This window comes from Petromyzon marinus, chromosome 73 (genome assembly GCF_048934315.1).
Source record: "Petromyzon marinus isolate PM22_M1 ecotype Great Lakes invasive population chromosome 73, UKy_Petmar_22M1.pri1.0, whole genome shotgun sequence".
Lineage (NCBI taxonomy): Eukaryota > Metazoa > Chordata > Hyperoartia > Petromyzontiformes > Petromyzontidae > Petromyzon > Petromyzon marinus.
The window spans coordinates 7,476,667-7,504,079 of record NC_133739.1 but is presented as its reverse complement, the minus strand read 5'-3'; the positions used below and the strand labels follow the sequence as shown (position 1 = coordinate 7,504,079).

General features: G+C 50.8%; 1 protein-coding gene across 1 annotated transcript in view; it reads left to right on the top strand.

Annotated features, from left to right (window-relative positions):
• Nucleotides 1–215: 215 nt before the first annotated feature.
• LOC116957379 (uncharacterized) overlaps nucleotides 216–27,413 on the top strand; it is a 28,169-nt gene continuing 971 nt past the window's right edge. The window contains exons 1-4 of the mRNA XM_076055893.1: nucleotides 216–737; nucleotides 19,244–19,312; nucleotides 19,547–19,689; nucleotides 25,687–25,951. Coding sequence (XP_075912008.1) covers nucleotides 569–737; nucleotides 19,244–19,312; nucleotides 19,547–19,689; nucleotides 25,687–25,951 — 646 coding nt within the window. The 5' untranslated portion in view covers nucleotides 216–568. The remainder of the gene's footprint in view (nucleotides 738–19,243; nucleotides 19,313–19,546; nucleotides 19,690–25,686; nucleotides 25,952–27,413) is intronic.

Sequence of the window (27,413 nt, the reverse complement as noted above, 5' to 3'; positions counted from 1 at the left end):
CCCCCCCCCGTTCACTTGGACTCTTCCGTCTTCCGGCAGGCCTCCACCCCCCGTTCAGTTGGACTCTTCCGGCAGATCTCCACCCCCCGTTCACTTGGACTCTTCCGTCTTCCGGCAGACCCCCACCCCCCGTTCACTTGGACTCTTCCGTCTTCCGGCAGACCCCCACCCCCCGTTCACTTGGACTCTTCCGTCTTCCGGCAGACCCCCACCCCCCGTTCACTTGGACTCTTCCGGCAGACGTCCACCCCCCGTTCACTTGGACTCTTTGTCTTCCGGCAGACCTCCACCCCCCGTTCACTTGGACTTTTCCGGCAGACGGCCATCCCCCGTTCACTTGGACTCTTCCGTCTTCCGGCAGACCCCCACCCCCCGTTCACTTGGACTCTTCCGTCTTCCGGCAGACCTCCACCCCCCGTTCACTTGGACTCTTCCGGCAGACGGCCACCCCCCGTTCACTTGGACTCTTCCGTCTTCCGGCAGACGTCCACCCCCCGTTCACTTGGACTCTTCCGTCTTCCGGCAGACGGCCACCCCCCGTTCACTTGGACTCTTCCTTTCTCCCGCGATGTCTGCCCCGGCCCACTACAACATTCAGCTCGTCAACTGCGCCTCGCTGGGCGACTTCGAGCAGCAGCTTCAGGCCGCCGCCGCCGCCGCCTCCTCGCACGAACTCGCCGAGACGGCGAGCGTCGTGGAGGCTGCTGAGGCAGCTGCAGTGGCGGCTGCTGTGCATGGTGAGTGGGGGGGTGGAGCTGGTGGTGGTGGTGGTGAGGTAATGGCGGGGCTGCTGCTTCTGCTGTTGTTGTTTTAGTGTCTTGGGGTTTTATTGGTGTTGGGTCGTCTTCCTCTGCGGGTTTCGGAAGAATCTTCCGGAAGATTCATGACGTCATTTTAAAAAAAATTTCGACCTGCGAGAATTTATTTTTGGGGGTGGTGGGGGTGCGTGGGTGGGTGGGTGGTGGTGGTGGTCGTGGTGGGTGGCTGGTGGTCGTGGTGGGTGGGTGGTGGTGGTGGTGGGTGGGTGGTGGTGGTGGTGGGTGGGTGGGTGGTGGTGGTGGTGGTGGGTGGGTGGGTGGTGATGGGTGGGTGGTGGTGGGTGGGTGGGTGGTGGTGGGTGGGTGGGTGGTGGTGGGTGGGTGTAAAGTCGCGTGGGTTTGAAAAAATAAAATAATAAAATTAAATAAAAATAAATAGAAAAATAACGAAACGTTCATGCAATGAAATGTGGCTGTTTTTTTTTGAATGATAAACTTCAATTTTTGTTATTATATATTGTTTTTTTCCCGTAAAATTATTTTTATGAACAAAAAAATAATAATTTCCAACCTGCGGTGACTTTACCGACAGACAACCCCACCCCCAAAGACTACGAAAAATTCCGCCCGCTCTACGCTAGCAGTACCTACAAACTCCACAGCGGTGTCTGTAATAGTACATACACATATACACCGACTGCGTAACATAGTTACAAACTCAATCTTGATTTTGAAGCTTTCGTGATGATGCAGGAACTCCGTTCCTCTGCAGTTCTTCCGGGAGAGTTTCGTGGTGAGGCCTAGCCCCCCCCCCCCCCCCCGGCAGAGCCCCCCGGCCTCGCCTAGATTGCCCAGCTGGACCAGGTGGCATCTTTGCAGGCTTGGGGGGGCGGGACCGCTACCCCCCCTCCCCGCCCACCACCACCACCCCTACAGTAATAGTATCTAGCGCAGGGGTGGGCAAATCTTTTTTGACTCGCGAGCCACAGTGGGTTCTAAAATTTGACAAGACGGGCCCGTGCCAGGAACCAGATGGATGGAAGTGTTCGTGCGAACTTAATATAGATGACGTGTGAAAAAAAAAAACATTACGTGAAAGGATTTGGCCTTTAACAGGTAGCAAAGCTTTGATTTAAAGCTTTCGTGACTGCATTAATTCATATTCTGGCTTAGCAATCATTGGAAAGATTTGATTAACCATTTCGGGTCTTAATTGATTGTTCACGCTTACGGTAGCTTTCAGACAGCGTACATTCATTTTTCGTCTCCCCCCTCCTCTTTTCAGAACATAGATGGGCTAGTCCTTCTAAACAAACTGCTAAATCGCTGCGTGTGGCGCTAACGTTTTTTTATAAATAAATAAATGCATCGTTTAAATATAAATAAATTAAGGCAAACCGACACACCTGATGACGACCGTTTGTGTTATGGTCGAAACGTCGTGAGAATTTGTATTGTTTCATATATATTTTATTGTTTCCCTTCAACGTGACTTTACCGAAAGAGCTAAGGTTATAGGTAGCAAAGCATGTATTTGCAAGGCAAAGCGCGCCATCTAATGGGCAAATGGGGGCATTGCAGGAGAAAGGTAAAATTTAATTTAATAATAATATTTGGGCAAAGTTCGACGGGCAGGATTAAAAAGCCCGTACTCTGCCCATGTCTGATGTAGGGGCTAGAAGAGTCAGTTTAACACGTAGGCTTTCGTGACCAATATCATCCGCGATAAGAGGTTTTCGCGGGTGTGAGGTCACGTTATTTATGACCCGCAGCCACCCGGGCATGGCCAATCGGCAAATTTTTTTTTTATTTTTAAAAGTGTCGCGTTGACAACGGACGAGTTGGTTCTCTGCTTTAGGCCCACACCGGTTGGTGGCGTTGTTGAAGCGTGAATCCGCGACATTTACCAGCTTCACATTCCCCTATTTGCCGTACGAAAACCGGAGGAAGGGCCTTTGCTATTGATGCCCCCCAGGGTCTGGAATGCTATTGCCAATAAACTGCAGCTTGAATCGCTACCTGTGAGAGATCTTCACTCAAAACTGCTCTGGAGGAGTTGTACACCCCTAGCCGCCACTGCTATTCAGCGGCCTAAAATACGGCTCTGGATTTTTGGTGTTATAATTTACTTACGTAGTTTACTGTAAAAAAATTCGGTCACAGTCCCTATGGTCACTGTTACATTGCATTCATGGCTTTTATTTTGGCGATTTCGAAAACGTTTTTTTTTTGGGTTTTGGCCATGTTTTTGTTTATTGTAGTACGGAGTTTAGACTGACGGCCTTAATCTAAGTTGTCTTGTGGTTGTTGTTACTTGACTTGCATCCCACTGGGATTTTTTGCACACAGCGTTGGTGGTGTACGGTGATATTTCAGGAATATTTTGATGGGTTTTTTTTTCCCCCTGGATTTTCTGTTTCGCACAGTCAACACAAAGTCACTTTGAGATGTAATAATAGGGTCTTTCTCCTTTTTTTCTTGCAACAAAACTGAAACCTTTTTACAAGGATTCATGTCTGCATTAACCACAATACCTGCAGTCAAAATGCAAACAAAAAACATACTATGATAATATATGCATTGTCCTTGAAACTGATTGGTGTGGACCAATCAGTTTCAAGGACAATGCATATATGGTGTGGACCAATCAGTTTCAAGGACAATGCATATATTATCATAGTATGTTTTTTGTTTGCATTTTGACTGCAGGTATTGTGGTTAATGCAGTAAACATGAATCCTTGTAAAAAGGTTTCAGTTTTGTTGCCAGAAAAAAAGGGAAAAACCCTATTATTACATTTCGATTTAAAGCTTTCGTGACTGCAATGATTCATCTTCTTTGGTTCTTTCGGTAAAGTCACGTAGAATGATAATAAAATAATAAATTGATAAAATAAAATAACACAATAATATTCTCACGACGTTTCGGCCACAACACAAGCGGCCTTCATCAGGTGAAGGGGGCGAGACTGTCTGGTAGGTGTACGGTGATACCAGACAGCGCTGTCCTACCAGACAGTCTCGTCCCCTTCACCTGATGAAGGCCGCTTGTGTTGTGGCCGAAACGTCGTGAGAATATTATTGTGTTATTTTATTTTATCAATTTATTATCCTATTATTACATTTTGGTACTGGCAAAGGAGGTCTGATGATATAGATGCTCACTTTTGAGATGTTTTTTTCTTGTTCGTGTTTTAGTTTGTTGCGGTTGCACCCGATTCAAGAGCCGAATGGCTCACAGGGGCTATGCCAAAATAAATGAAACTATGGAACTATAAACTATGAACTATGAGTAGGGCGACGTTTCGCTGGTAATTGCATCCAGCATCATCGGACAATTCGCCCATCGTGCGGAACGCGGGCAAAGTACGCCCCCCCCCCCCCCCATTTTTAATCCGGCCCCGCCGAACTATGCCCCACCAAATATTATTATTGAATTACATTTCACCTTTCTCCTGTAATGCCCTCATTTCCCATATTAGATGGCGCACTTTTGACCGGGAGTTACCCACGTGTGTGTGTGTGTCTTTTTGTGTGTCTTAACCAGACTGGATTGTGTGAGGAGCTCACAAATCCTTGAAAGATCTGGGCAGGGTCCCATCGGTGAGCTCCTCCGGCAGGCAAGGCTGCGATGGCTGGGTCATGTAGCCCGCATGCCCAGCCACCGCATGCCGAAACAGCTTTTGTTTGGCCGGATTGAGGGGGCTAAGCGGGCGCGGCACGGGCTAGAGAAGAGATGGAGTGATGTGGTACAGGAGGACGTGGAGCTGAGTGGACTTGCCGATGACTGGTACCAGCGGTGTCAAGATCGGCCTCTATGGAGGAGGCTCGTGAAGGATGCTACTGGGCAGTTGGAGGTAGTCGCCCTCCAACAACAACGGAGGGCGGAGGAGCGACGCTCAGAACAACGAGCGGAGCGCCGGGTGGCTAAAGCACAGCAGGTTGGCACAGTAGGGGGCACAGGTGGTGCATCAGCCAGTCATCTCAGTCAGTCGACCCGTGGCACCTGGGTCTGCCCCGTGACCTCCTGCCAGCGGGCGTTCGACACTTCACGTGGCCTCAAGGGGCACATAGCCTGGCACAAGCGTCGTGGTGACGTCACCGCCACTTAGTGGCGAATGGCGGTTGTTGTTTTTGTCTTTTTTTCTCCTCGTATCGTTCGTGTTTTCGTGCAGTTTGTTAAATTGCCTTGCCAAATAAAACGCTTTGCTACCCGCCGAAGGCCAAATCCTTTCACGTGGTGATTTTTTTTTTTTTACACGCGTCATTTATATTTAGTTCACGCAGACACTCCTGGCCCGTCCCCTCTGTCGAGTTTTAGAACCCGCGAGTCAAAACGTTTGCCCACCCCCTGCTATAGTAAGCAAGTGCGCACAATTGCGGTGGGGAGGTGAGACGAATTTGACCTCGGCGTTGTGTGTGCATTTTTGTTCGGCGTTGCTAGGGGCGACCGCGGCTCGGCGTTGCTAGGGGTGACCGCGGCTCGGCGTTGCTAGGGGCGACCGCGGCTCGGCGTTGCTAGAGGCGACCAAGGCTCGGCTTTATAAGACTTTTCCGATTTTGATTTAAAGCTTTCGTGACCGCAGTAATTCATCTTCTTAGAATAAGACTTTTCCAGTTTTTTTTTCCCCAGGATTTTTGTGTGTTTGCGCGTAGTCGCTTTAAGGTGGTTTTCCTTGTTCGTGTTTGTTTGCTTGTTGCGGTTGCACCCGATTCAAGAGCCGAATGGCTCACGGGGGCTACCCTACACCAAAATACGTGAAACTGAAAACTGAAACGGCTTCTCGCGCATGTCCAGATGCGTGCTTTGGCGCGCCGCTCAGCGTAGCAATATAATAATGCTGTTGAGGAGTTCCCGACGACGACTCAGGGACAGGCTCGAAGGTAAGGGCTTTCGCCAAAGGTTTTATTACGAATCTTTAACAATACACGGGGGGTGAACGCTGCCAGGGGTTAGGGGGTCCTACACCAAGTCCTGGTCCAGCCCGGCTAGCTCCGGCCTCTCTCTCCCTCGAGTCGGATGGGGGGGAACTCTGCCAACCCCACCGACCGGGAAGAGCGGCGCCTCCTACGGCTACCAGCGGCTTGGCTCCAGACTCTTCGCTCGATCCCTCTCTACCCCTGGTTCCCTCTCCACACCCTTCTCACTCCACCCCGTTTCCCACGGTGACCCCGCTTTCGTCACGGGGTCCCCCTTAAATACTAAGAGGAGACATGACGTCATCGAGCGGCCCAGCGCGCATGATGCCACGTTCCGTGACGTCATCGCACTGGACTGCACACATGACGTCACGTCCCCATTTTACTCCCCTACACAATAGTAGTAAATTGGTCAATTTCTTATTTCTTTAAAGTTGACGGAGGGAAATACGGCTGGCGCTGGCTCACCACGGGGCTTATCGCGTGGTATCTGGGAACTTTTCATGAACGTGAACACCACGGCTTGTGAGTTAAATCCGTGGCAAGTCGCGTCCAGACAGACAACAACAACAACAACCGCCGTTCGCCACTAAGTGGCGGTGACGTCACCACGACGCTTGTGCCAGGCTATGTGCACCTTGAGGCCGCCACGTGAAGTGTCGAACGCCCGCTGGCAGGAGGTCACGGGGCAATCCCAGGTGCCACGGGTCGACTGACTGAGATTACCAAGATGACTGGCTGATGCACCACCTGTGCCCCCTACTGTGCCAACCCGCTGTGCTTTAGCCACCCGGCGTTCCGCTCGTTGTTGTGAGCGTCGCTCCTCCGCCCTCCGTTGTTGTTGGAGGGCGACTGCCTCCAATTGCCCAGTAGCATCCTTCACGAGCCTCCTCCACAGAGGCCGATCTTGACACCGCTGGTACCAGTTATCGGCAAGTCCACTCAGCTCCACGTCCTCCTGTACCACGTCATTCCATCTCTTCTTTAGCCCGTGCTGCGCCCGTTTAGCCCCCTCGATCTGGCCGAACAAAGGCTGTTTGGGCATGCGGGGGCTGGGCATGCGGGCTACGTGACCCAGCCAATGCAGCCTTGCCTGCCGGAGGAGCTCACCGATGGGACCTTGCCCAGATCTTTCAAAGAATTGTGAGCTCCTCACACAATCCAGCCTGGTTAAACCCAGGATGGATCGTAGGCAGGCTAGCCATAAATGTTTCTAACCGGCGAAGATGTTCCATTAGGGGGGTCCACGTTTCGCAAGCGTAGAGAAGGGAGGGAATGACCGTGGCCGAGAAGACCTGAAGCTTAGTGCGGAGCGACAGACCAGGTAGCTTCCACACAGTTTTACGCAACCGATGAAAAGATATTGCCGCTAGACTGATTTGGAGTGAGACCTCTGCTGTTAAACTGGAGCCGGTCAAAAGCACACTGCCAGGTATGGGAAACTCTCCACTCTCTCTACAACTGCCCCATCACCGATTGGGAGTTGTGGGGGTGGAGTGTCCGATGGTACAAAATACCCAGGCAGGTGCTTAGTTTTGGTGGGGCTGATGGTAAGGCCCCATCTCTTAGTGGCACACTCCAGTCTCAGCAGCAGCGTCTCCAAATCCTTCTCTGAATGAGCAGCTATTACCAAATCATCAGCATACGTAACGTGGTTGAGCAATAGGGAGCCATCCCTTGACCGCACATGGGCATCGATCAGCCTCCCATTATATCTGTACCAAATAGAGATTCCCCCGGTACAGCTATTGAAGGCTTCACGAACTACGTGGTTAAATTAAATGTTTAATAATGTGGGAGCCAGAGGACATCCCTGTAGCACCCCAAGGTGTACATGGAATGGCTCTGACTCCCGGCCACGTAGTTTTACCCAGGTCTACTCACCATCATGAAGGTCCTTAATGATCGTGAGCAGGGGGTCAGGGACTCCAAAAGCACGAAGAAGAACCCAGTCCTACTTATGGTATCATAGGCCTTGACCAGGTCAATAAAGCAGAGATGTAGGTCTTGTTGGAATTCCCTACACCTCTACTGTAGCAGACGGACAGAAAATATGGCATCTGTGCAGGACCGCCCTTTCCTGAAACCGCATTGGGGCTCCGCAAGCCTCTCCTCAGCGTGCCTGGCAAGCCGATGTTGAATAATCCTTGCCAGGACCTTTCACGGCACACTGAGGAGTGAGATGCCCCTGTAGTTGTTACAGTCTGTGCGGTCCCCCTTTTTAAAGAGGGGTATCACCAGGGCATCCTTCCAATCCTGCGCAACCCGTCCAGTGGTCCAGACTGTTGTTATGATGTCATATAGGGCCGTCTGTGCACAAACGCCACCCTCGCTCAGCATTTCGCTTGGGAGATCATCTCTCTCCGGTGCCTTTCCTGGTCTCAGACTCCGGATCGCCTTCAGTACTTCCTCAACAGATGGCACCTCAGCCAGCCACTCACAGGGGTGACTTCTTCCAATATTTGAGGCACTGCAGCCTCAGCAGGGTCATCCCCACTTTGTGCCACGATGTTTTCCAGGCTGAGGGATTTCCCCTCCTCCAGAACCTCACAGAAATGTTCAGCAAATCTGCAAACCTGTTCCTGGGGAACGGAGATTGGATCACCGTTTTTTCCCCTAATAATGGTAATAGGAGTGGCGCTGCAGGTTACTTTTTTGATGGAGTTAAATAGAGATTTTTGATCGCGGGCCACTGAGGCAAACTCCATCTCCTCAGCAACCCGCGACCACCACCCATCCTTGCAGCGCCTCACGGCTCTCCGAACCTCCGAGCGAAGACTGCGGTAAGCCTCCTCATTCTCTGATGTGGGATTCAGTAGCTGATGACAGTGGGCCTGTCGCTTTTTATCAGCTATCCTGAACACCTCCTCTGTCAGCCAGGGTCTCTGGGGAGGTCTGGACCACGTACCCAAAGCAGCCATTGCAGCTGCATGACTCACAGTCCTAAACCCCGCCCATTTACCTCGACATCAGGAGGAGTGGGGGACGATGCCAACCCCAGCCGCAAGCGATGATGAAATTCTCGCTTGCAACTTTCATCAGCTGAGACCAGGCCACTTTAGGTTGGAATGGGTTCTGGGTGTACACCCACCCCCGGAGTGGAAGAATGGCAGGCGCATCTTACAGATGACTAGTCGATGGTCAGAGGGCAGATCAGCTCCACGGTAGGTCCTGGTGTCAAGGACATGGGCTCGCATCCGCTGGTCCGTCACCTGTGTAGTCCAGCAGATGTTCTTGCTTGGACCCGGCATGCATCCATGATGTTGTGTGGATGCGCCGATGTCGGAACAGCGTGTTGGTAATTACAAGCCCATGGGCTGCACAAAAATCTAGCAGCCTCCTACCGTTGTTATTGAGCTGATCTGGCCCTCCAATCACTCAAAACCAGGTGCCAGCATCATGGCCAACTCGGGCATTGAAGTCACCCAACAAGATGACTCTATCCCGAGGGGCCACTTTAGCCAGCACCTGTGACAGGAGGTCATAGAAGGCATCTGACTCATCGGCTTTGCCTGCATCCCTCCACGGATGTTTGTCTTCGGTGGGGGCATAAGTAACCACGACCACCACTCCTCGCCTCCGGTTGATGGGAAGGCGAGAGCAAAGCATCCTGGGACTTACAGCTTCCCACACCTCACTGCCACGCTCCCACGCCCCCTTCATTCTTTTGTTCAAAAGAAGAGCCACACCTTGTTGTTTGGCAGTCTGCTGCCCCCAGTAGAGGACTGTCCACCCCTCATGGTGGCAGGAGCCAGAACCGGTCCACCGGACCTCCTGAATGCCACAGAGATCCAGGAAGATTATCCGGTCCAGCTCCCGACAGAGGAGCGGCAGCCTCTCCTCCGCAGTGAGCGTTCGAACATTCCACGTGGCCACACGAAGTGGCTTTTCGTTGTTTCTGGAGGAGCCCCGAGGGTAGAGATTCAATCTCCTGGCTCCGCCAATTGGAGTTTGGCCAGGAGATGTCATAGACGCCTGTCGCCCCGGGGCCTCCGGCACAAGCTTATTAGTTATATACTTAATTCGTGGTTTAGTGGTAATTAATTGAAGGTGGAGGGGTTACCAGCCCCTCGTACCCATCCAGAGCCCACGTTTAGCCACTGTGGTGGTCACAGACGCCATGAGGGGAGGGGCCAATTGGCCAATTGGCCCCTCCCCCCACAGCACTGTCCACGACAGTGTTGCCCGTCCGGCACACCGAGGAGGGAGGTGGTTGTTTTGCCGGACTCACACAGACACACACAGAGACACACACACAGACACACACAGACACACAGACACACATAGACACACAGACACACAGAGACACACACAGACACACACACGCATTTGTGGCACTTTTTTCAAATTTTCTTGCTGTGGTTGTCACACCTGATGATGATTGCTTGTGTTGCAATCGAAACGTCGTGAGAATTTTATTGCTTGAATTTTTATTTTATTATTTCCTTTCTACGTCACTTTACCGAAAGAACCAAGAAGATCATCTTCAGGAAGATTATCCATCTCGTTTGTGATCTTCCGGAAGATTTGACATCTTCTGGAATGGTAGACATCTTCCGGAAGATGACACATCTCGTTTGTGATCTTCCGGAAGATTTTACAACTTCCGGAAGATCACAAAGACATCTTCAGGAAGATTATTCCTCTTTTGAAAGGGGAGACATCTTCCGGAAGATGATACATCTCGTTTGTCATCTTCCGGAAGATTATGCATCTTCTGGAATGGTAGACATCTTCCGGAAGATGATACATATATAATCTTCCGGAAGATCACAAAGACATCTTCCGGAAGAATATACATCTCGTTGGTGATGTTCTGGAAGATGTATAATATTCCGGAAGATCACAAAGACTTCTTCCGGAAGATGTTGCATCTCGTTTGTGATGTTCCGGAAGATCTACAATCTGCCGGAAGATCTACAATCTGCCGGAAGATCTACAATCTGCCGGAAGATCACAAAGACATCTTCCGGAAGATGCATCTCGTTTGTGATCATAAAGACAACTTCCGGAAGATGATGCATCTCGTTTGTGATCTTCCGGAAGATCTACATTCTTCCGGAAGATCTACAATCTTCCGGAAGATCACAAAGACCATAGTTTCATAGTTTCATGTATTTGGTATAGCCCCTGTGAGCCATTCGGCTCTTAAATCGGGTGCAACCGCAACAAACTAAAACACGAACAAGAAAAAACATCTCAAAGTGACTTTGTGTGACTGTGCAAAACAGAAAATCCAGCAAAAAAAACCCATCAAAATATTCCTGAAATATCACCGTACACCACCAACGCTGTGTGCAAAAAATCCCAGTGGGATGCAAGTCAAATAACATCAACAACCACCACAAGACAACTTAGATTAAGGCCGTCAGTCTAAACTCCGTACTACAATAAACAAAAACATGGCCAAACAAAAAAAACTTTTCGAAATTACCAAAATAAAAGCCATAAATGCAATGTAACAGTGACCATAGGGACTGTGACCGATTTTTTTTTACAGTAAACTACGTAAGTGAATTATAACACCAAAAATCTCGAGCCATATTTTAGGCCGCTGAATAGCAGTGGCAGCTAGGGGTGTACAACTCCTCCAGAGCAGTTTTGAGTGAAGATCTCATAGGTAGCGATTCAAGCTGCAGTTTATTGGCAATAGCATTCCAGACCCTGGGGGCATCAATAGCAAAGGCCCTTCCTCCGGTTTTTGTACGGCAATAGGGAATGTGAAGCTGGTAAATGAGCGAAGACCTAAGGTCAAATTTGTTCTTTGAAACAGCGAGGAGATCCAGCAGCAGGTAGTCTGCGGATTTTGTTTGTAAGTACATCGTTGAATAAATAAGACCTGGTGCACAAGCCGTCGAACATTAAGAGATGTTAAGTTTGACCCAATGTAGAGATCACAGTGGTGAGTCCTATATGGGCAGTTCAATGCAAATCTTAAGGCCGAGTGATAGATGGAATCAAGCTTCTCCAGTACAGTACTTGGGGCTGATTTATACACGATGTCACAGTAATCAAGTAGAGGCAGTATGGTAGCTTTTATCAATTCCAAACGGAACATTGGTGGGAAGCAGTGCTTGTGTCGATACAGAAAACCAATTTAGATTTTTGTCTTTTTACCAATATAATCAATGTGATCTTCAAAATTAAGTTTTGAATCCAGGATGACCCCAAGATACTTATAGATCTTGACTTGCTCTATTTGATCATTATTCAAGGAATGTAATTGGGGAAAAATAACTTCCTGCTTTAGTCCCAGTGAGAAGCATAGCACCTTGGTTTTGGAGGTATTCAGGACTAGTTTAAGAGCAACTAGCTGATGTTGTAGTTTGTTGAAATCACCCTATAAGCTTAGCAATCACGTCATCTGGAGAGCGGCCAGCAGTAATCAGTATCGTGTCATCTGCAAAAAGATTTACCCTGGAATGATCCAGGTCAGTGCCCAAGTCATTGACATAAAGAGAGAACAAGAGGGGGCCGAGGATGGAACCCTGTGGAACCCCTTTTGTTATCTTAACACTGTTTGACCTCCAACCATCTGTGAATACAGTTTGGGTGCGAGAAAAGAGGTAATTTTTTAACCATTGTACTGTGTTCTCGGAAAAACTGAGGCAACTTAGCTTACTAAGTAGGGTGTTGTGGTCTACTGTAGGCACAGTACTGCTTTATTATCAAGGCTATTGTAAATTTGATTCAAAGAGTCTAATGCAGCAGATGTGGTGCTGTATTTTTTTCGGAACCCAGATTGTTTTAGATGTAGTAGATTGTTGGTGGACAGGAAACTGCTAATTTGGTAGTTCAGTAATTTTTCAAAAATTTTCATCAACGGGGACAAAATTGAGATAGGCCGGTAGTTATTGGGATCATCTTTAGGGCCCCGTTTGTGAAGTGGACGGACATAGGAATGTTTCCATTCTGGAGGAGCTGATGCTTCTTTGATGGACAAGTTGAAAATATGGGCTATAGGTATGTATATTAGGTGACCAACAGTTAGTAGAGCAAAGACGGGAAAACTATCTGCTCCGGTAGAGGAGGACCCTTTGAGGTAGGACAGTTGTTTCAGAACATTACTATCGTGGATTGGTTGGAAACTAAATTCGTTTAATGTTTGGACAGGGGTGTAGGAATTTGCAGGAGCATGGGTGACTCCCAATACATTATCAAAAAGATTACCAGCTTCAGAAAAATGAAGGTTAAAATTGTCAACTATTTTTTTGGGATCTGAAAAATATTCCCCATTTCGGTTGATCTCAATGGGCAGATTGTCTGTTTTGGATGCCTTTTCGATACATTTGATTGTTTTCCAAAAAAATCCTGGCATTTCCATGTGATTCCAGGAGAGTGGAGGAAAAGTAGACATCTTTTTTGCATGCCATATTTTTTTGACGCATCTATTCCTTAAAATCCTGTATTCTAGCCAGTCATTGACCAAATTACTTTTCTGAGCACATGCCCAAGCCTTGTCCCTAGTTTTCATGAGCTTTGTAATTAAAGGATCATACCATGGTGGGCGGTTGCCTTTAGTTTTAAATCTAACCAACGGAGCATGTTTGTTAAGAATTTGGAGAAACGTGTACCTGAAGGTCTCCCAAGCCGTAGTCAGGTTGGGGATATCACAGACCTTGTCAATATCCGAGTGAAGCACATCATTTTGTAAGACATCTTCCGGAAGGTTATCCATCTCGTTTGTGATCTTCCGGAAGATCTATAATCTTTCGGAAGATCATAAAGACATCTTCAGGAAGATTATACCTCTTTTGGAAGGGTAGATATCTTCCGGAAGATGATACAACTTGTTTGTGATCTTCCGGAAGATGTATAATATTCCGGAAGATCACAAAGACATCTTCAGGAAGATTATACCTCTTTTGGAAGGGTAGACATCTTCCGGAAGATGATACATCTCGTTTGTGATGTTCCGGAAGATGTATAATATTCCGGAAGATCACAAAGACTTCTTCCGGAAGATGATGCATTTCGTTTGTGATCTTCCGGAAGATTATGCATCTTCTGGAATGGTAGACATCTTCCGGAAGATGATACATCTCGTTTGTGATCTTCCGGAAGATTATAAATAAGATTTTAAATCTTACAGGATATCATAAATAATTTAATGAATAAGATTACTAATCAACCGAACCCGGCGACCCGAGTTCGATTCCCGCTCACGGCCACCAACGGTGACGATTAATTTTCCCCCGTCCTGGGCCTCCCCTAGGTCGACTCAGCATCAAACGAGTAACTGGTGTGGTGTGTGAACATCGCCACTGGGGAGACAAAGGCGGCCGGGCGTGGTGAATTGAAGTCCCGGGCGAAGCCGATAGTAGTACAGCTAGTACCGAATAATAAGGCATCCATAGACAATTGTAATTGCTTTGAAAGGAGGCAATTAATTGATTTAATTGATGCCGATTTTGATAGAGGCACGCATCGCTACCGGATCTCTGAGCACGTGGGCACAATTTGGAATTCATTTGACAACGTGAAGTCGACTAAAAATTGTGATTACAAGGTTTAACCACGACACACACAGCGGTGAAGTTAAGTGAAACCGTTGAAAAAGAGAAACGTGTTCTTTGGTTCTTTCGGTAAGGTCACGCAGAATGAGAATAAAATAATAAAATAACACAATAAAATTCTCACGACGTTTCGGCCACAACGCAAGCAGCCGTCTTCAGGCGAAAGGTACTAACCGGTCGGGATGACAGAGCTTGTTGTTGAGTGGTGGTGGTTGTGGTTCAATTGAAGCTCTGTCGTCCCGACAGGTCTGTACCTTTCACCTGAAGATGGCCGCTTGCGTTGTGGCCGAAACGTCGTGAGAATTTTAATGTTATTTAATTTTATTAATTTATTATTTTATTCTCATTCTACGTGGTGGTGACTTTACCGAAAGAACCAAAGAAGATGAATCCTTGCAGTCACGAAAGCTTTAAATCGAAAGAGAAACGTGGTAGTGTTTTTTGTTATTTTCTTGTTTTATTTGAACTTATCTGGGAGACTTTACCAAAAGACTCAAAGAATACCATTGCGAGTAATATACGTCTTTCGGGAAACGCCAAGGTGGCTAGGAGATGGGTGTCTGTGAGTCTGTCTCTGTGCATCTGCTTGAGTCTCTGTGGGTTTCTGTGGGTCTCTGTGAGTCTCTGTGTGTCTCTGTGAGTCTCTGTGGGTCTCTGTGGGTTTCTGTGAGTCTCTGTGGGTTTCTGTGAGTCTCTGTGGGTCTCTGTGGGTCTCTGTGTGTCTCTGTGGGTTTCTGTGAATCTCTGTGGGTTTCTGTGGGTCTCTGTGTGTCTATGTGGGTCACTCTGAGTCTCTGTGAGTCTCTGTGTATCTCTGTGTATCTCTGTGAGTCTCTGTGTGTCTCTGTGAGTCTCTGTGGGTCTCTGTGGGTCTCTGTGAGTTTCTGTGAGTCTCTGTGGGTCTCTGTGGGTCTCTGTGGGTCTCTGTGGGCCTCTGTGAGTCTGACTCTGTGAGTCTCTGTGTGTCTCTCTGTGAGTCTCTGTGGGTTTCTGTGAGTCTTTGTGGGTTTCTGTGGGTCTCTGTGAGTCTCTGTGGGTTTCTGTGAGTCTCTGTGGGTTTCTGAGGGTCTCTGTGGGTCTCTGTGTGTCTCTGTGGGTCTATGTGGGTCTCTCTGAGTCTCTGTGAGTCTCTGTGTATCTCTTTGTATCTCTGTGAGTCTCTGTGTATCTCAGTCTCTTTGGGTCTCTGTGAGTCTCTGTGGGTCTCTGTGTGTCTCTGTGGGTCTCTGTGAGTCTCTGTGTGTCTCTATGGGTCTCTGTGTGTCTCTGTGGGTCTCTGTGAGTCTCTGTGAGGCTCTGTGAGTCTCTGTTTCTCTGTGAGTCTCTGTGAGTATCTGTGCGTCTCGTTGAGTCTCTGGGTTTCTGTGAGTCTCCGAGTCTCTGTGGGTCTCTTTGAGTCTCTGTGAGTCTCTGTGAGTCTCTGTGCGTCTCTCTGAGTCTCTGTGGGTCTATGTGGGTCTCTGTGAGTCTCTGTGGGTCTCTGTGTGTCTCTCTGATTCTCTGTGGGTCTCTCTGAGTATCTGTGAGTCTCTGTGGGTCTCTGAATCTCTGTGGGTCTCTGTGAGTCTCTGTGCTTCTATGTGAGTCCCTGTGGGTCTCCATGAGTCTCTGTAAGTCTCTGTGAGTCTCTGTGGGTCTCCGTGAGTCTCTGTAAGTCTCTGTGAGTCTCTGTGGGTCTCCGTGAGTCTCTGTGGGTCTCCATGAGTCTCTGTGGGTCTCCGTGAGTCTCTGTGAGTTTCTGTGAGTCTCTGTGAGTCTCTCTGAGTCTCTGTGAGTGTCTCTGAGTCTCTGTGGGTTTCTCTGAGTCTCTGTGGGTCTCTCTGAGTCTCTTTCAGTCTCTGTGTGTCTCTGTGAGTGTATCTGAGTCTCTGTGGGTTTCTGTGGGTCTCTGTGTGTCTATGTGGGTCACTCTGAGTCTCTGTGAGTCTCTGTGTATCTCTGTGTATCTCTGTGAGTCTCTGTGTGTCTCTGTGAGTCTCTTTGGGTCTCTGTGGGTCTCTGTGAGTTTCTGTGGGTTTCTGTGAGTCTCTGTGGGTCTCTGTGGGTCTCTGTGGGTCTCTGTGGGCCTCTGTGAGTCTGACTCTGTGAGTCTCTGTGTGTCTCTCTGTGAGTCTCTGTGGGTTTCTGTGAGTCTTTGTGGGTTTCTGTGGGTCTCTGTGAGTCTCTGTGGGTTTCTGTGAGTCTCTGTGGGTTTCTGAGGGTTTCTGTGGGTCTCTGTGTGTCTCTGTGGGTCTATGTGGGTCTCTCTGAGTCTCTGTGAGTCTCTGTGTATCTCTTTGTATCTCTGTGAGTCTCTGTGTATCTCAGTCTCTTTGGGTCTCTGTGAGTCTCTGTGGGTCTCTGTGTGTCTCTGTGGGTCTCTGTGAGTCTCTGTGTGTCTCTATGGGTCTCTGTGTGTCTCTGTGGGTCTCTGTGAGTCTCTGTGAGGCTCTGTGAGTCTCTGTTTCTCTGTGAGTCTCTGTGAGTATCTGTGCGTCTCGTTGAGTCTCTGGGTTTCTGTGAGTCTCCGAGTCTCTGTGGGTCTCTTTGAGTCTCTGTGAGTCTCTGTGAGTCTCTGTGAGTCTCTGTGCGTCTCTCTGAGTCTCTGTGGGTCTATGTGGGTCTCTGTGAGTCTCTGTGGGTCTCTGTGTGTCTCTCTGATTCTCTGTGGGTCTCTCTGAGTATCTGTGAGTCTCTGTGGGTCTCTGCATCTCTGTGGGTCTCTGTGAGCCTCTGTGCTTCTATGTGAGTCCCTGTGGGTCTCCATGAGTCTCTGTAAGTCTCTGTGAGTCTCTGTGGGTCTCCGTGAGTCTCTGTAAGTCTCTGTGAGTCTCTGTGGGTCTCCGTGAGTCTCTGTGGGTCTCCATGAGTCTCTGTGGGTCTCCGTGAGTCTCTGTGAGTTTCTGTGAGTCTCTGTGAGTCTCTCTGAGTCTCTGTGAGTGTCTCTGAGTCTCTGTGGGTCTCTCTGAGTCTCTGTGGGTCTCTCTGAGTCTCTTTCAGTCTCTGTGTGTCTCTGTGAGTGTATCTGAGTCTCTGTGGGTTTCTGTGGGTCTCTGTGTGTCTATGTGGGTCACTCTGAGTCTCTGTGAGTCTCTGTGTATCTCTGTGTATCTCTGTGAGTCTCTGTGTGTCTCTGTGAGTCTCTTTGGGTCTCTGTGGGTCTCTGTGAGTTTCTGTGGGTTTCTGTGAGTCTCTGTTGGTTCTCTGTGGGTCTCTGTGTGTCTCTGTGGCTCTCTGTGAGTCTCTGTGGGTTTCTGTGAGTCTTTGTGGGTTTCTGTGGGTCTCTGTGAGTCTCTGTGGGTTTCTGTGAGTCTCTGTGGGTTTCTGAGGGTCTCTGTGGGTCTCTGTGTGTCTCTGTGGGTCTATGTGGGTCTCTCTGAGTCTCTGTGAGTCTCTGTGTATCTCTTTGTATCTCTGTGAGTCTCTGTGTATCTCAGTCTCTTTGGGTCTCTGTGAGTCTCTGTGGGTCTCTGTGTGTCTCTGTGGGTCTCTGTGAGTCTCTGTGTGTCTCTATGGGTCTCTGTGTGTCTCTGTGGGTCTCTGTGAGTCTCTGTGAGGCTCTGTGAGTCTCTGTTTCTCTGTGAGTCTCTGTGAGTATCTGTGCGTCTCGTTGAGTCTCTGGGTTTCTGTGAGTCTCCGAGTCTCTGTGGGTCTCTTTGAGTCTCTGTGAGTCTCTGTGAGTCTCTGTGGGTCTCTCTGAGTCTCTGTGGGTCTATGTGGGTCTCTGTGAGTCTCTGTGGGTCTCTGTGTGTCTCTCTGATTCTCTGTGGGTCTCTCTGAGTATCTGTGAGTCTCTGTGGGTCTCTGAATCTCTGTGGGTCTCTGTGAGTCTCTGTGCTTCTATGTGAGTCCCTGTGGGTCTCCATGAGTCTCTGTAAGTCTCTGTGAGTCTCTGTGGGTTTCCGTGAGTCTCTGTAAGTCTCTGTGAGTCTCTGTGGGTCTCCGTGAGTCTCTGTGGGTCTCCATGAGTCTCTGTGGGTCTCCGTGAGTCTCTGTGAGTTTCTGTGAGTCTCTGTGAGTCTCTCTGAGTCTCTGTGAGTGTCTCTGAGTCTCTGTGGGTCTCTCTGAGTCTCTGTGGGTCTCTCTGAGTCTCTTTGAGTCTCTGTGTGTCTCTGTGAGTGTATCTGAGTCTCTGTGGGTCTCTCTGAGTCTCTGTGTGTCTCTGTGAGTCTCTGTGTGTCTCTGTGGGTCTCTGTGTGTCTCTATGGGTCTATGTGTGTCTCTGTGGGTCTCTGTGAGTCGCTGTGTGTCTCTGAGTCTCTGTGTGTCTCTGTGTGTCTCTGTGGGTCTCTCTGAGTCTCTGTGTATCTCTGTGTGTCTCTGTGGGTCTCTGTGTGTCTCTGTGGGTCTCTGTGTGTCGCTGTGGGTCTCTGTGTGTCTCTATGGCTCTATGTGTGTCTCTCTGGGTCTATGTGAGTCTCTGTGCGTCTCCATGAGTCTCTGTGGGTTTCTGTGAGTCTATGTGGGTCTCTGTGGGTCTCTCTGAGGCTCTGTGAGTCTCTGTGTGTCTCTGTGAGTCTCTGTGTGTCTCTGTGAGTCTCTGTGGGTCTCTCTGAGTCTCTGTGGGTCTCTGTGGGTCTCTGTGAGTCTTTGTGGGGCTCTGTGAGTCTCTGTGGGTCTCTGTGAGTCTCTGTGAGTCTCTGAGTCTCTGTGTGAGTTTCTGTGGGTCTCTGTGGGTCTCTCTGAGTCTCTGTGAGTCTCTGTGTGCCTCTGTGTCCCTCTGTGTGTCTCTGTGAATCGCTGTGGGACTCTGTGAGTCTCTCTGTATCTCTGAGTCTCTGTGGGTCTCTGTGAGTCTCTGTGGGTCTCTGTGAGTCTCTGTGAGTCTCTCTGATTCTCTGTGGGTCTCTCTGAGTCTCTGTGAGTCTCTGAATCTTTGTGAGTCTCTTTGAGTCTCTGTGAGTCTCTGTGAGTGTCTCTGAGTCTCTGTGGGTCTCTGTGGGTCTCTGTGTGTGTCTCCGAGTCTCTGTGGATCTCTCTGAGTCTCTGTGAGTCTCTGAGAGTCTCTGAGTCTCTGTGTCCCCATGTCTCTGTGTCTCTGTCTCTGTGTCTCTGTGTCTCCTTGTCTCAGCAGAGAATGAGACGACGGTGGTGGAACACGTGGAGGTCGTGGGGGCGGTGGGACAGGAGGAGCTCCAACGTGAGACTCACCAACACACTCACCACTACACTCACCACTCACCACTACACTCACCACTCACCACCTCACTCACCACTACACTCACCACTCACCACTACACTCACCACTACACTCACCACTCACCACCCCCACTCACCACCCCCACTCACCTTCCCACTCACCTCCCCACTCTTCTCCCCACTCACCACCCCCACTCACCACCCCCACTCACCACCCCCACTCACCACCCCACAGGAGTATGGGACCGTGCCTCCACACTGATGCTCATCAACGTCTACAAGGATTTCATCGCAAAGTTCAACAGCCGCAAGTATCGCAAGAAGACGCTGTGGGTCGAGATCACGGAGCAGCTGCAGCAGATGGGACTCAAGTTCCAGGTAGACACAGACACACACACAGACAAACATACAGACACACACAGACACACACACAGACACACACAGACACACACACAGACACACACACACAGACATAGACACACACAGACATAGACATAGACACACACTGACACACACACAGACACACAGACACACACACACACAGACATAGACACACACAGACACACACACACAGACACCCAGACACCTGTACCCCCTACTGTGCCAACCTGCTGTGCTTTAGCCACCCGGTGCTCCGCTCGTTATTGTGAGCGTCGCTCCTCCGCCCTCCGTTGTTGTTGGAGGGCGACTACCTCCAACTGGCCAGTAGCATCCTTCACGAGCCTCCTCCACAGAGGTCGATCTTGACACCGCTGGTACCAGTCATCGGCAAGTCTACTCAGCTCCACGTCCTCCTGTACCACATCACTCCATCTCTTCTCTAGCCCGTGCCGCGCCCGTTTAGCCCCCTCGATCCGGCCGAACAAAAGATGTTCCGGCATGCGGTGGCTGGGCATGCGGGCTACATGACCCAGCCAACGCAGCCTTGCCTGCCGGAGGAGCTCACCGATGGGACCTTGCCCAGATCTTTCAAGGATTTTTGAGCTCCTCACACAATGCAGCCAGGTTAAACCCAAGATGGATCGTAGGCAGGCTAGCCTAAATGTTTCTAACCGGCAAAGATGTTCCATTAGGGGGGCCCAAGTTTCGCAAGCGTAGAGAAGGGAGGGAATGACCGTGGCCGAGAAGACCTGAAGCTTAGTGCGGAGCGACAGACCAGGTAACTTCCACACAGCGTTACGCAACCGATGAAAAGATATTGCCGCTCGACTGATTCGGAGTGAGACCTCTGCTGTTAAACTGGACCTGGTCATAAGCACACTGCCCAGGTATCGGAAACTCTCCACTCTCTCCACAACTGCCCCATCAACGATTGGGAGTTGTGGGGGTGGAGTGTCCGATGGTACAAAATACCCAGGCAGGTGCTTAGTTTTGGTGGGGCTGATGGTAAGGCCCCACCTCTTAGTGGCACGCTCCAGTCTCAGCAGCAGCGTCTCCAACTCCTCCGCTGAATGAGCAGCTATTACCAAATCATCGGCATACATAACGTGGTTGAGCAATAGGGAGCCATTCCTTTACCGCACCCGGGCATCGATCAGTCTCCCATTATATCTGTACCATATGGAGATTCCCCTGGTACAGCTATTGAATGCTTCACGAACTACGTGGTCAAAATAGATGTTAAATAACGTGGGAGCCAGAGGACATCCCTGTCGCACCCCAAGGTGTACAGGGAATGGCTCTGACTCCCGGCCACGTAGTTTTACCCGGGCCCGCTCACCATCATGAAGGCCCTTAATGATCGTGAGCAGAGGGTCAGGTACTCCAAAAGCACGAAGAACAACCCAGAGCCCAGGCCTACTGATGGTATCATAGGCCTTGACCAGGTCAATGAAGCAGGTGTAGGTCTTGTTGGAATTCCCTACACCTCTGCTGTAGCAGACGGACAAAAAATATGGCATCTGTGCAGGACCGCCCTTTCCTGAAACCGCATTGGGGCTCTGCAAGCCTCTCCTCAGCGTGCCTGGCAAGGCGATGTTGAATCATCCTTGCCAGGACCTTTCCCGGCACACTGAGAAGTAAGATGCCCCTGTAGTTGTTATAGTCTGTGCAGTCCCCCTTCTTAAAGAGGGGGACCACTATGGCATCCTTCCAATCCTGCGGAACCCATCCAGTGGTCCAGACTGTTGTTATGATGTCATATAGGGCAGTCTGTGCACAAACGCCACCCTCCCTCAGCATTTTGCTTGGGAGATCATCTCTACCCGGTGCCTTTCCTGGTCTCAGACTCCGGATCGCCTTCAGATGGCATCTCAGCCAGCCACTCACAGGGGGTGACTTCTTCCAATATTTGCAGCCTCAGCAGGGTCATCCTCACTTTGTGCCACGATGTTTTCCTGGCTGAGGGATTTCCCCTCCCCCAGGACCTCACAGAAATGCTCAGCAAATCTGCAAACCTGTTCCTGGGGGTTGGAGATTGGATCACCGTTTTTTCCCCAAATGATGGTAATAGGTGTGGCGCTGCAGGTTACTTTTTTGATGGCGTTAAATCGAGTTTTGTGATCTCGGGCCACTGAGGCAGGCTCCCATCTCCTCAGCAACCCGCGACCACCACCCATCCTTGCAGCGCCTCACGGCTCTCCGAACGAAGGCTGCGGTAAGCCTCCTCATTCTCTGACGTGGGATTCTGTAGCCGATGACAGTGGGCCTGTCACTTTTTCTCAACCATCCTGAACACCTCCTCTGTCAGCCAGGGTCTCTGGGGAGGTCTGGACCGCGTACCCAAAGCAGCCATTGTAGCTGCATGAGTGGCAGCCCTAAAACTCGCCCATTTCCCCTCGACATCAGGAGGAGTGGGGGACGATGCCAACCCCAGCCACAAGCGATGATGAAATTCTCGCTTGCAACTTTCATCAGATAACTGAGACCAGGCCACTTTAGGTTGGAATGGGGTCCTGGGTGTACCCACCACCGGAGTGGAAGAATGGCAGGCGCATCTTACAGATGACTAGTCGATGGTCAGAGGGCAGATCAACTCCACGGTAGGTCCTGGTGTCAAGGACATGGGCTCGCATCCGCTGGTCCGTCACTATGTAGTCCAGCAGATGTTCTTGCTTGGACCCTACATGCGTCCATGATGTTTTGTGGATGTGCCGATGCCGGAACAGCGTGTTGGTTATTAGAAGCCCATGGGCTGGACAAAAATCTAGCAGCCTCCTACTGTTGTTATTGAGCTGATCTGGCCCATGCCCTCCAATCACTCCAGACCAGGTGCCAGCATCATGACCAACTCGGGCATTGAAGTCACCCAACAAGATGACTCTATCCCTAGGGGCCACTTTAGCCAGCACCTGTGACAGGAGGTCATGGAAGGCATCTGACTCATCGGCTTTGCCTGCATCCCTCCATGGATGTTTGTCTTCGGTGGGGGCATAAGTAACCACGACCACCACTCCTCGCCTCCGATTGATGGACATAGACGCCTGGCCCCGGGGGGCCAGGCGTCTATGACGTCTCCTGGCCAAACCCCAATTGGCGGAGCTAGGAGATTGAATATCTACCCTCGGGGCTCCTCCAGAAACAACGGAAAACCACTACGGGTGGCCACGTGGAATGTTAGAACGCTCACTGCGGAGGAGAGGCTGCCACTCCTCTGTCGGGAGCTGGACCGGTACCGCCTGGATCTATGTGGCATTCAGGAGATCTGGTGGACTGGTTCTGGCTCCTGCCACCATGAGGAGTGGACAGTCCTCTACTCGGGGCAGCAGACTGCCAAACAACAGGGTGTGGCTCTTCTTTTGAACAAAAGAATGATGGGGGCGTGGGAGTGTGGCGGTGAGGTGTGGGAAGCTGTAAGCCCCAGGCTACTTTGGGCTCGCCTTCCCATCAACCGGAGGCGAGGAATGGTGGTCGTGGTTACTTATGCCCCCACCGAAGATGAACATCCGTGGAGGGATGCAGGCAAAGCCGATGAGTCAGATGCCTTCTATGACCTCCTGTCACAGGTGCTGGCTAAAGTGGCCCCTCGGGATAGAGTCATCATGTTGGGTGACTTCAGTGCCCGAGTTGGTCATGATGCTGGCACCTGGTCTGGAGTGATTGGAGGGCATGGGCCAGATCAGCTCAATAACAACGGTAGGAGGCTGCTATATTTTTGTGCAGCCCATGGGCTTGTAATTACCAACACGCTGTTCCGGTATTGGCGCATCCACACAACATCATGGATGCATGCCGGGTCCAAGCAAGAACATCTGCTGGACTACGTAGTGACGGACCAGCGGATGCGGGTCGATGTCCTTGACACCAGGACCTACCGTGGAGCTGATCTGCCCTCTGACCATCGACTAGTCATCTGTAAGATGCGCCTGCCATTCTTCCACTCCGGTGGTGGGTGTACACCCAGGACCCCATTCCAACCTAAAGTGGCCTGGTCTCAGTTATCTGATGAAAGTTGCAAGCGAGAATTTCATCATCATTTGCGGCTGGGATTGGCATCGTTCCCGACTCCTCCTGATGTCGAGGGTAAATGGGCGAGGTTTAGGACTGTGACTCATGCAGCTGCAATGGCTGCTTTGGGTACGCGGTCCAGACCTCCCCAGAGACTCTGGCTGACAGAGGAGTTGTTCAGGATGGTTGAGAAAAAGTGACAGCCCCACTGTCATTGGCTACAGAATCCGACGTCAGAGAATGAGGAGGCTTACCGCAGCCTTTGCTCGGAGGTTCTGAGAGCCGTGAGGCGCTGCAAGGATGGGTGGTGGTTGTGGGTTGCTGAGGAGATGGAGTCTGCCTCAGTCACCCGTGATCACAAATCTCTATTTAACTCCATCAAAAAAGTAACCTGCAGCGCCACACCTATTACCATCATTAGGGGAAAAAACGGTGATCCAATCTCCGACCCCCAGGAACAGGTTTGCAGATTTGCTGAGCATTTCTGTGAGGTCCTGAGGGAGGAAAAATCCCTCAGTCAGAAAAACATCGTGGCACAAAGTGAAGATGACCCTGCTGAGGCTGCGGTGCCTCAAATATTGGAAGAATTCACCCCCTGTGAGTGGCTGGCTGAGGTGCCATCTGTTGAGGAAGTACTGAAGGTGATCTGGAGTCTGAGACCAGGAAAGGCAGCGGGCAGAGATGATCTCCCAATCGAAATGCTGAGGGAGGGTGGCGTTTGTGCACAGACTGCCCTATATGACATCATAATAACAGTCTGTACGACTGAACGGGTTCCGCAGGATTGGAAGGATGCCCTGGTGGTCCCCCTTTTTAGGGAAGGGGGACTGCACAGACTGTATCAACTACAGGGGCATCTCACTCCTCAGTGTGCCGGGAAAGGTCCTGGCAAGGATTATCAGCATCGCCTTGCCAGGCACGCTGAGGAGAGGCTTGCGGAGCCCCAATGCGGTTTCAGGATAGGGTGGTCCTGCACAGATGCCATATTTTCTGTCCGTCTGCTACAGTAGAGGTGTAGGGAACTCCAACAAGACCTACATCTCTGCTTTATTGACCTGGTCAAAACTACGTGGCCGGGAGTCAGAGCCATTCCCTGTACACCTTGGGGTGCAACAGGGATGTCCTCTGGCTCCCACATTATTTAACATCTATTTTGACCACGTAGTTCGTGAAGCCTTCAATAGCTGTACCGGGGGAATCTCCATATGGTACAGATATAATGGGAGGCTGACCGATGCCCGGGTGCGGTCAAGGGATGGCTCCCTATTGCTCAACCACGTTATGTATGGTGATGATTTGGTAATAGCTGCTCATTCAGAGGAGGAGTTGGAGACGCTGCTGCTGAGACTGGAGCGTGCCACTAAGAGGTGGGGCCTTACCATCAGCCCCACCAAAACTAAGCACCTGCTGCCTGGGTATTTTGTACCATCGAACACTCCACCCCCACAACTCCCAATCGGTGATGGGGCAGTTGTGGAGCGAGTGGAGAGTTTCCCATACCTGGGCAGTGTGCTTATGCCCGGCTCCAGTTTAACAGCAGAGGTCTCACTCCGAATCAGTCGAGCGGCAATATCTTTTCATCGAAACGTGGACCCCCCTAATGGAACATCTTCGCCGGTTAGAAACATTTAGGCTGGCCTGCCTACGATCCATCCTGGGTTTAACCAGACTGGATTGTGTGAGGAGCTCACAAATCCTTGAAAGATCTGTGTGTGTGTATGTGTCACTGTGTGTGTGTGTGTCACTGTGTGTGTGTGTCACTGTGTGTGTGTGTGTCACTGTGTGTGTGTGTCACTGTGTGTGTGTCACTGTGTGTGTGTGTCACTGTGTGTGTGGCACTGTGTGTGTGTCACTGTGTGTGTCACTGTGTGTGTGTGTCACTGTGTGTGTGTGTCACTGTGTGTGTGTCACTGTGTGTGTGTGTATGTGTCACTGTGTGTGTGTGTGTGTCACTGTGTGTGTGTGTCACTGTGTGCGTGTCACCCCCAGCCGGTGCAGGTGGAGGGCCGCTGGAAGACACTGAACGCCGCGTACCGCAAGGCGCTGGTGCCGGTGCGTCGCTCCACGTCGTCGTCGTCGGCGGCGGCTGCGTCGGAGCGCCGTTCCTGCTGCCTCTTCTTCAACGAGCTGCACGGCATTCTGGGAGACAGGGCGAGGGCGGCGGCGGCCGCTGGTGGCAGGGCCGGCGGGGAGGGCGGCAACATGGCCGGCGCCGCCGGCGGTGGTGGTGGTGGTGGGCAGTTTGATGATGGAGGTGAGCGAGTGTGTGTCGGTGTGTGTGTGTGTGTGTGTCGGTGTGTGTGTGTGTGTCGGTGTGTGTGTGTGTGTCGGTGTGTGTGTGTGTGTCGGTGTGTGTGTGTCGGTGTGTGTGTGTGTCGGTGTGTGTGTGTGTGTCGGTGTGTGTGTGTGTGTGTCGGTGTGTGTGTGTGTGTCGGTGTGTGTGTGTCGGTGTGTGTAGGTGTGTGTGTGTGTGTCTCTGTGTGTGCGTGTGTTTGTGTGTGTGTGTGGGGAGTGATAGTGTAGCGGTTAGCGCTACGCTGCGCTATGAACCTGGCGACCCGGGTTCGATTCCCGCTCACGGCCAACACCAGTGATGATTATCTGAACCGGTCCCGGGCCTCCCCTAGGTCGACTCAGCCTCAAATGAGTACCTGGTGCGGTGTGTAAACATTGCCACTAGGGAGACAAAGGCGGTCGGGCGTGGTGCTGGCCACCCACCCCCTCGTGTACCATTCCGGCCTTCATAGGTGCTCGCTAACAGCACTTGCCCCTACAGTCTGTTAAGGCTATGTGGGGGATCTTTGTTGTGTGTCTGTGTGTCGTTGTGTGTGTCGTTGTGTGTGTCGTTGTGTGTCTGTGTGTGTGTCGGTGTGTGTGTGTGTAGGTGTGTGTGTCGGTGTGTGTGTGTAGGTGTGTGTGTCGGTGTGTGATGGGGCCTTACCATCAGCCATCAGCCCCACCAAAACTAAGCACCTGCCTGGGTATTTTGTACCATCGGACACTCCACCCCCACAACTCCCAATCGGGGATGGGGCAGTTGTGGAGAGAGTGGAGAGTTTCCCATACCTGGGCAGTGGGCTTATGACCGGCTCCAGTTTAACAGCAGAGGTCTCACTCCGAATCAGTCGAGCGGCAATATCTTTTCATCGGTTGCGTAACGCTGTGTGGAAGCCACCTGGTCTGTCACTCCGCACTAAGCTTCAGGTCTTCTCGGCCACGGTCATTCCCTCCCTTCTCTACGCTTGCGAAACGTGGACCCCCCCTAATGGAACATCTTCGCCGGTTAGAAACATTTAGGCTGGCCTGCCTACGATCCATCCTGGGTTTAACCAGGCTGGATTGTGTGAGGAGCTCACAAATCCTTGAAAGATCTGGGCAGGGTCCCATCGGTGAGCTCTGCGTTGGCTGGGTCATGTAGCCCGCATGCCCAGCCACCGCATGCCCAAACAGCTTTTGTTCAGCCAGATCGAGGGGGCTAAACGGGCGTGGCACGGGCTAGAGAAGAGATGGAGTGATGTGGTACAGGAGGACGTGGAGTTGAGTGGACTTGCCGATGACCGGTACCAGCGGTGTCAAGATCGGCCTCTGTGGAGAAGGCTCGTGAAGGACGCTGCTACTGGGCACTTGGAGGCAGTCGCCCTCCGACAACAACAGAGGGCGGAGGAGCGATGCTCACAACAATGAGCGGAGCGCCGGGTGGCTAAAGCACAGGAAGT